Here is a 10,419-nt window from a genome sequence, read left to right as displayed (position 1 = left end):
TGGGCTATGAGACCAGCTATTGTGAGCTACTTCTGAAAAGCCTATGGTGGACTACTTGAGGTGAGGTCATGGATGACTTCATGGTTTGCTTGATGGTTAAGTCAAGTCTGGTAAGCACCGCCCAGCGCACCTGCTTCACCGTTGAGCTGCTTGTTCAGTAGCTTCTGACCGTGTTGACTAAGACGTGGCTTGGTGCTTGCTGATCTGGCCAAGAGTCTAGTTCTCCGCTGAGCAGCTTGGTTGGACCGCTGAGCAGCTTGTTCAACAGCTTGGTCTCATGTCAAGCTCGTGTCTGACCGTGTCAAGCATATTTCTGACCGTGTCAGGCCTAGTCTAGTGCTAGGCTGTGCAGCTAAGCAAGTCCGCTCAGTTGCCTAGTTGAGCAGTTTGGTACAGGTCAGGTGGCCAGGTCAGCTCAGTGGGGCTTGTTCCACGCTCAGCTGCCTGGTTGAGCACCTTGATTTTCTTGACTTTTGTTGTTTTTTGACCATGAATCTTTTCTCTTCTTTTCTTCATTTTATTTCCTACAAAATACATAAAAAGGCAATAAAAACACAAATATACCAAATTGTGATATTTTATACACAAGGTATTGTTTTAAGTTGGTTTTTCTCAATTATGCTTAAGATAGGTGTCATAAAAGTGTATGATTTTTAGGTATGTTTGACACTTATCAACACATAAGTTTAACTCTTAATTAAACAAATTAGATTATGTTACAATATAAGTTAAAAATGACAACTTTAATTCTAATAGTGGCAAATATAAATATAAATAAGTTGAAAGCACAATATTTTTTCCTCACATGATGTCATTTTGATGTTATTTTTTAAATGATTAATTAAGCCGAAGCGATTTATTAGATAGATTGTTACAAGTTTTATATGCAAAATAGCCAAGTCAAACCCATCTATATCGGTTGTAGTTCATAGTCGATCAAATGAGTAACTCAAAAAAGTTGGACATTCATTCTAGGTCGTAAGTTGGTCCAATCTAACTTAATAACATTACATTACTTCCACTCCTAATTCTGTGTCCAAAATCCATTACTGGGTGTGGCTTTGGATTTGAGGCGTGGCATGCATTAGCATTTCACACCCTACCCTGCCTAGCTAGCTAATAATCAGAGGAAATTTGCTCTGAACCAGGTTAGTATGGGTTTTCCTGAATTTAATTAGGGCGGGTTTAGGCGCTACTTATGACCGTGGATTTTCCTGCCAACTCTAATTTTAAGGAACAAATCAATGTACGTATCTAATATCCTAAACTTGCTAATTGATTCAATAGTTTATCGATTTTTAAAACTATTTGATTTGATATGATTCCTTTAACAAAGAGTTTACATGAGATTTAACTTATTTTTGTAATATAAGAAGAGTTTAACATATATGCACTTTTAATATAATTTTTTATAATCTTATTATACCATCTATAATTTATATATCATTTTCATTTAAAAGTCAACAATTATTAACATATGAATAATAATTGATATGTCTACAATTATTAACAGATGAATAATAATTGATATCTTAATTAACAATATAAAAAAAAACTCTTATATTATCGATCCAAAAATTATTTTTTTCTTCCAATAATGACAAATGCTGCAAATAAGGTAACTAAAGTCTAATATCATGTTAAAAAATATTAACTTAATATAAAAAATACAGCACTTAATACATGTGACTCATTTATATGTTATATCCCTTAAATAATAACTTTAACCTATTTGTTAAACAAATGTATTTTAACTTTTAAAAAACATATTTTTTAAAGTTGTAACACTTCAATTACATACGTTAGTTGGTATACAAATACACATGTAATATTCGTAATGAGTCGAGTTTGGATCCATATTTTCGGACTCAAGTAATGTAGTTTAGATTAACACCAGTGATGAATGAGTCCAGATAATAAGGTATCTAAGCCCACATGAACCCACACCCATAATTTCTAAATACTAAATATATAGGTTGCAATATGTATATAATATTGTGATAGTAATCATATGATGTGATATATAAATTTGATGTGATATTGTTAATCCATACCTACAATATCATGCTAATCAATATATGTGATCTTATAGAGTGTCGTCCTAACATTTGTAGGCCCATTAGAAGAAAAATAAATGTCTGAATTCAACTATATGAAACTTGAATATCATAGTTGAGATAAATTTGAGGACATAAGCAAATGGTAATAAAAAGTAAAAATGTGTATGTATCTCATATCAAATAATATAATTATATAATATTTTCACAATAATATATATATGAACTAAGATACATTTCTTTTCGAGTTTGGTTATTATTAATTTTTGGGGACTTAAGTCCAATATATTTTTATGAGATAATCCATTTAGTGAACGTTAAATGATCTCCTACTTTTCTCACTTCACAGGTCAAACACTTATTTCAATTATATGATAATATAAAACAATGGTTAGTACAACAATAAAATGTTGAACTCAATTATGCAAAGTGATAATAATTGATAACAAAATATATTTTAAAAATAAGAAAAAATAACTTGTCATATATAGATAAAATTAGTTTTATGTTAAAAAAATATTTGGGCCCATTAATTATGGACACTATGTTGTATAGTTGCCGCTCATCTTTACAGACCAGTTATATTTATGTTGCTAAATAATGATGTTATATTATTAATTCAAAATCATGTTATTATGTTCATTGAATAGTTCTTGATAAATAAAATTTTCAACGTAATATTGAATGAATGACTTTATTTAATTGACAATTTAAAATCATATAATTATGTTTAAATTGTGTTTTGAAATTTTTTATTAATTTCATTTCATTTTTATTGTCGAAAAGAATAAATAAGATTAAAATATGCAATTACAAAGTTAAAAACTATTGGTTTTAAATATTTTCTGAATTCCTGAATAAAGGGCTATTTGGGATACCCAGGCATTAGGGCGGCAAACCCAACAAATATTTATGGGAAGTCCAAATATAAAAGGGCATAGGAATGGTTTTACACAAATAAACCACATCACACCACAGGCCTCCGAATCCAATATAAAAATCTTTGCTAGTTGTGCAGACTAGGAAGTCACTATCACTATTGATAATTCACAATCTAGGGTTTCAGAGTTCACCTAAATCCTGTTTCTCGCATCAATGGCTGAAGAAACCGCTCAGGAAGTCCTTGATCCCAACACCACTGCCGCCGCAGACATGGACGTTGAAACCGGTGATGAGTCCAAGCAGAAACGGACCAGGGAGGAGGAATCCGTGGAAGAAAAGGAAGACGGCGTTTCGAAGAAGCTGAAGGTGGATGAGGAGAAGTCAGTGGAAGAAGAACGGTTGGAGAAGTTGGAAACAGAAGGAGAAGGTGAAGAAAAGGAAGCATCTGCTCCTGTGAAATTGGGATTCAAAGAGTTTGGATCTTCTGTTGAGATTTTCGATTACTTCTACAAGTTTCTTCATGCTTGGCCTCTTTATGTCAATGTTAACAAGGTTTTTCCTATTACTCCTTCTCTCTATAAAGTCCCTTTGATTTGTTAAAAAATGAATGATTTTTTTATAAGTTGGTCTATTTCTAAGAGAAAAATATGTATACTTTTGCATTGTGACTGCATCACCCACAGTTCATTCTCGATCATCATTGACTCTTAAATAAAAGTAATTCAAACGAATGATAGATAATACATTCACCGTGTATAAATCTTTATTGTATTTTACATTTGTTTTTTCTAGACCATTGTATGCACAGGTGATGATATAAAAATTTGATGCACAATTCTATGAAAACCCAAATAACCATTGTTCACACCGTGTGAGCAGTAATTTTTGTGTGTTGATAGAAATGTGTAACTTTGATTTAACAGGTAATAATTTTCTAGATAACAAATAACCCTTTATTTCCCATGTTAATCCGTACCGTGCCCTTTTATATAAAAGTGGATAATACAAAAATTTTAGTCCTATGTGTTTGTTATCCAAGGTTGTATACTGTATGAACCCTTCTTCAACCTATGATTAACATTGTTGATCTTAAGGTTTGAAAGGATTATCATGCCTCTTGAAACCAATGAAAATTTATCTTTCAATAAATATGAGGGGGTTTACTATCTTCCCGTAAGTCTTCATAAATCCTACCCTCTTTGGGTATGTTGCTATCTCTGAGACAATATTACCTAAATGTTGCACTTGCCCTTCTTCGAAATCACATTTCTTGTTTACCGCTAACAGATGGGTCCGTGACACCAGGAAAGCTTCTTTCAAATGCCTTATGTGGCTTTCCTTGTCCCTGCTTTTAATCCAATATGACATCAAAGAAGACTAAGATGAGATTCCTGTAAAATGGCTGCAACACTTCATTAATCAAAGCCTCAAAATTTGAGGGCACATTAGTAAGCCTGAAGGGCATCAGTAAAAAATTACAGTATCCCTCATTTGTTTGGGTAACTGTCTCCTTTATTTCTCTTCATTTTGATATGATGATAGTATATTTGGGATTGAGATCTACTTAGAAAAATATATGCATAGGCTAATTCATCCAGTAACTTATCAATTACTATCAAGGAACATTTACTAGGACTTAATCTAATTCATCCAAAACTGTATGCATGCTTGTTGATATTAGTTAGTCGGTCCCACCCTCATCCAGTAACTTATCAATTACTATTAAGGAACATTTACTAGGACTTAATCTAATTCATCCAAAACTGTATTGCATGCTTGTTGATATTAGTTAGTCGGTCCCACCCTCAACTGTATATATGCTCTTTGGTATTGGATGGGAAAGTCTTGTCCTTTCTCTTGTTGCATCTTCACTTCACCACCCCCCTTGAAATTGTGAGTTTTTCGTCTAGTAGTCTCTAATCTCCCTCAACCCTGCTAGCCAATCTATTCCCACAACCAAATCTGCTCCCCTTAAGCCACATAGGTGAAAATCTCATGGAAGCTGTACCTCTTGTAACAGAACACATAACCCTTTATACACACCTTATGCCCATCCCCAACCTCCACATAGTAACAAGGTGTTCCTATAGTTCATAAGCTGGGTTTGTTCTCGATTTTTTTTTGAGATATGAAATTATTAGATGCTCCACAGTCCCACTAATACCATCATTGGCCTCCCTGAACTGGTCACTATAACTTAGGGATCTCTTTGTTGTAAATGCCATGATGCTATTGGGGTCAAGTTGTATCGGTTTCACTTCCCACATGATAGTTCCATCCTCATCGACCTCTCATTGTGTTACTTGTCATCCAATTCTTCTGCCAACATTATTACCTTGAATTACTTGTTTTACATACATGCTCTGATGTAAAATTTTCATCACTTCAAAATCATAGGCCCCTACTCATCTATGTTAGTATTCGGCTTCTGGTAATTGCCAAAAAATGCTTTCCTTCTACTTACACATCGTTTGAGCTGGTACTTGAATTGCTACTGCCATTGGGTCCTATAGTGAACCTCAAGTTTACGAAGTATTGAACTGCATGAAAGTAAATGTCAAGATCGAGGTATTGAACTGCATGAAAATTCATTTTCACCAAAGTATAAATCGGTAGTTGACACAGTTATATCTTAGTATCCTGTTCCAACTTTGTAGTGATGTATCTGATATTCCAGTAGTTGCAATGGTGCAACCTGATTTTACTTGTTAGTTTTTACTGAATCTACCATGATGTGTTTTGTGTGCAGTATGAACATAAGATGCTGTTGGAATTGCTTAAGAATGGGCATCAAGAGCCTGATAAAAAGATTGGTCAAGGAGTTCGTGCTTTTCAAGTCCGCAATCATCCTGCCTATAAAAGCAAGTGCTTCTTCGTCATCAGGGAGGATGACACTGTCGATGATTTTAGCTTCCGGAAATGTGTGGATCATATTCTTCCCTTGCCTGAAGAATTGCATTCGAAATTCGATGTGAAGAAGCCATTTGGTGGTGGAGGAGGAAGGCATCATGGGAGAGGGAGGGGTGGAAGAGGAGGTGGGCGGCATGGCCATGGGAAAGGTGGAAGGTGGAGAAATTAAGCAGTCAGTTTTTTTATATCTAAAATGTTTTATGCATACTTCAATGGAGTTCATGTTTCATGCCATTAACTTATAATTCAGATTTTGATATTTCATTAATGCTTTTGGAGAATGATGTCTTAATGAGGACCACTTTCTCAAATTTAAGATGGTAATCAATTAGTCTCAGTTTTAGTTTTGTTATGCTTATGCTGTTTTCTCTCCAAATATTTCTCTATATTTGCCCTATTGGAAGTCCATCAACATGATTTAGCATTTTATCATCATTTGATCCATATAGTCAAACCCATTTAATGGGATAAGTTTTTATTGTAGTATATGCCCCCGATTCACTGTTATTGACTAGTGGAGGTGGGCAAACCTCGTTGCTGTTTTGATACATTGACAACAATTCTTGAGAAATCCACACGACTTCTAATATTATATAAGCTGCACCAGTTCCAATGTCTTCAATAAACCTCAACTTTTTGTGGTTGGAATTTGACTACTCCTGCTAGACAGAAACTCTGGTTTGATTTGGTCCTTTTCGATTAAAAATAACTAGAATTAAAGTTCGTAATTTTACTCCTAATTTTACTTTTTCCCTCAGAATTATAACTTCCTAAAGATTTGACAATTTTCTGGTTATTACTGTAAAGAATTTTAACTTTGTATGTTGGCGACGAAAAAAGAATTGGGAAATGCTAAATTAAGTTTGAACTGTATTATAGTATTATGTGACATGGGGTCATTATGTGTTATTTTAATTTGTTTAAGGGAAAGTAAAATAATTATAGTAGAATAAAATTACATATAGAATTATACTATCTCAAATGGTCAAATAAATTTAGAGGTTTGTAGTGCAATTTTTCCTTTTCTGTTGATACATGAGGAAAGAACAATATAAATATTAGTAAATTACCATCGCATTAATTATATAAATTATTCATCTATTTTTTAAATTTATACATCACCCATAATTATATACGCATGTTATACTAACTTTCCATATATGTAAAAAGAGATAAGTGTAATTTTTTAAACAAAAAATAATAACGAGTGTAATTAGGTCAAACAAAATAATGTATATTGTAAAGACAAACTGAAAGAGTATAAAAAATCGATGTCTATTCATTATTTTTGATTTGTTACTAACAGTATTAATAATTTAAAGGAGTCATTTAAATCACTCATACACTATATACTAACTAATGAATAGAAATTAACTTTTATGTTATTTGGACTTGTCTTCACAATATACTATATTTTATTTTAAGTTAATTACATTTATCACAATTTTTTGTTTAAAATATTATACTTATCTTTCCCTACCAGAATAGTCAATGTAATGTGTATATATAATTAATAATGATTTATATAAGTTTGAAAAAAGAGAAAAGATTTATATAATTTTACTAAAACATTCAACATTAATTAACTCTATAAATATCGTTCTTATTCAAAACACCTCCCTAAAAGACCCCAACATTGAATTAGCAAGTGCAAGCTTTATTAGGAGTAGCAAACTAACTACACCACAACTATAAATATTTGTCATGATTAGATTGAAGATATCACATGGTAAAAATAAAAAGGAAATAAAAAACCATTCAAATAAAGCAATTTATAATTCTTAATGTACATGATGTCAATAGCTATAAAACTAAAATAGTCACAGATGAAATAAAAGTTCAATTAAGTTAGTGGTATTTTCTAGTGTAAAAAGTTATTATTGTAAAAATGATCTTTTACAACAATTTTTATTTTTTTTTCATTCATAAAAAGAGATAATTGCAGCTTCATGATAATACTAAATTTTTTATTGTTAGATTAAAAGAAAAATTAGCAGGTATAACGTTGTATAATGGGACCATTGAACATGTTTCATCCATTATCTCATATCTTGTCTTATATGTTATCTTAGACAAATGATAATAAAATAAAAATAATAATAATAAATGTATAAAATTTTAATCAATATGATATATTTTTATTAATCTTACACAATGTATAAGACATCATCTAACACAACAGAATCTTCATCCTACCCTTTAAAATAAATTATTTGGTGTTTGAGATGTTGGCACGAGCACTAAAGAGTAATGATTTATACACAGTTTATATATCATTTACCATTATTTGTATCACTTTTTTGAAGAGTCAACAACGATAAAATAATAAAATATAAATGATAGATAATACAATAATAATATATAGAACTCATACAATCACTATATCATTCACCATTTATTTGACTTTTTAAGAGTCAATGATCGTTAAATATGAATAATGATGATGTAACAATAATTTATAAAACTCATTCACTTTTCAGTGTCTACATTTTTCCTCTTGATAGCCAATTTACACGCTCATCATAACACCAAAATAAAAAGATTCCACTAATTTCGCTGGAACTTCTTTCCTTCTTCTCTGGTTTTTCTCTCTATACACATATTCGTACAAAGTTTCTTATATATAGGAGCATGGGACAAGAAAACAAGCTTGTTCATGAAGTAAACAATCATTAGTTCTATTGCCCCAAGCTATGTCATTTGGAAACTATTACTTTGAACTTTATACCAATGGAAGTTTTTAATGGTTCATAACAACCTTTTAATTAGTACTCTAACATTTAAAACACTCACATGTGATAGAAAAAGAGATAAAAGGAATACATAGTTCTATTTCTGTTTCCTTAGGACTTGTTTGAGAGTTAGATTTTGGAGGAGAATGAATAAAAATGGAAGGCTTAGGAGTCATCTCACAAGTGTATTTCATGGCTCTCAAGCCTTCCCTTTACCTTCCCTTCCCTCCAAAATCCAACTCCCAAACTAGCCCTTATTGTTTTTGCTACACTTTCTAAATGTCTTTGTTCTAACTCTATGTATTCCTTTATACATTCTTTGATGATTAAATTCTTTTGTTATTCCCTTTCTATATAACACCACACCTTCATTAATCAAGTATTAAAGTTTTGTCTAATTCACTTTGTATTTCTAAAGAGTGCAAACAATGACATGACTTTTCTTATGCTTTAGTGTTGTATTTATAGAAGCACTCGGTAGAAACTCTCCATGAAGTGAGAGTAAATGGAGGTAACCATTACACTCTCTGTAATCTGATCCATTAATTGTCAACTATTATTACATTAAACACTTAAATTCATATTAGTAACTCTAAGCACTTGAAGATTCATAAAATAACTTTAATTTGCCATTTTCATTGAACCTTATAAATTATCATCCTTAACTTAATTAAAATGATTGAATCATGACAGTCACAAATTTTATGAGGCAATCTCATTCATTCCATGCATCACAATCAAGTCAACTCAATTAACTTTAGTTATAGTCTTCATTTACCTTTCGAAAACCCACCTAGTCATTGAAGCCATTCAAATATCTTCTTTAATATGAATAACTTAAATTTTAATTACATAAATGAAATCATCATCAAATACAAATATGTCATAAAATAATAAGCAAACATCTATATATGCTTATATATATTAGGTACTATCATATTAACAATGATTTATCTATGATTCTCATACTTTCTACATGACCAAGGTAAATCTTGGACAACGATATTTAGTTAACAGGTCCGCTACCATAAGAATAGTACCAACATACTTTATAGACACCATATATTTTCAAACTTCTTCTTTAACTGACAGGTACTTTACATCCATATGTTTGGTACCTTTAGAATGTATGTCATTCTTACAAAAGTAGACACCTGCAAAAGTATACAATGTCTATATTGTAGTGCCCTGAAATAAAGATCAATAATCACAATTCATGATTTGTGGCCACAAAGCGTGCCACCAACTCAGCCTCCATAGTGAATATAACAATTATAAACCATCTTCCACTTCTCCATGAAATGGCTCCTCCATGAAGGTCAATATGCATGTTCATAACATACACTGCGGAAAATTATGGATCTATTTGTGTTAAAATATGCATACATTATAATAGTTTAGACAAAACGGTTTGTAAAATTACCTCAGGAGATTGCGATGACTTTCAAAAATTATCCTTCAAAAGTATGAAGGTCCTACACGCGTATCCACACTGAGACCAATCTTTGTTGTATCCACACCGAGACCAATCTTTGTTGTATCAACACTTGATTCGTGGAAAAAAATCAACTCACAACTACTATATTTCAAACAACCAAAAATTAGGATACAAACTTTTGTCTTTGTGTGTATATTTTGGAATCACACATAAGGTTTGGTTTATATAAAACCAAAATCTCCCTCAAACAATTAGTGCCAATTAATCACACATTAATTTAGCATAAAATCAGAACTTCATGAATCCATTTAATGCCAATTAATCACTCATCAATTCAGCATAATTTTTTGGTTTTTGGTTTTCAAAACTGACTATCAGTTTTAAACATTTGAAATATTAC

General features: G+C 31.5%; 1 protein-coding gene and 1 long non-coding RNA gene across 2 annotated transcripts; one reads left to right on the top strand and one right to left on the bottom strand.

The window, feature by feature from the left end:
* Nucleotides 3,038–6,207, top strand: LOC109327333 (protein DCL, chloroplastic-like). The gene is made up of 2 exons (XM_019560432.1): nucleotides 3,038–3,491; nucleotides 5,689–6,207. The coding sequence occupies exons 1-2, from the start codon at nucleotides 3,153–3,155 to the stop codon at nucleotides 6,016–6,018; spliced, it is 669 nt and encodes a 222-aa protein (XP_019415977.1). The 5' UTR covers nucleotides 3,038–3,152; the 3' UTR covers nucleotides 6,019–6,207.
* On the bottom strand, nucleotides 3,706–5,037 carry LOC109327334. Its single transcript, XR_002105330.1, has 2 exons — nucleotides 4,948–5,037; nucleotides 3,706–4,759 (listed from the first exon to the last, which is right to left on the bottom strand). It is a non-coding gene; the product is annotated as an uncharacterized LOC109327334 (long non-coding RNA).

The sequence above is a fragment of the Lupinus angustifolius genome, chromosome LG15 (assembly GCF_001865875.1).
Source record: "Lupinus angustifolius cultivar Tanjil chromosome LG15, LupAngTanjil_v1.0, whole genome shotgun sequence".
NCBI classification, from domain to species: Eukaryota; Viridiplantae; Streptophyta; class Magnoliopsida; order Fabales; family Fabaceae; genus Lupinus; species Lupinus angustifolius.
This window is presented reverse-complemented; position numbering and strand designations above follow the sequence as displayed.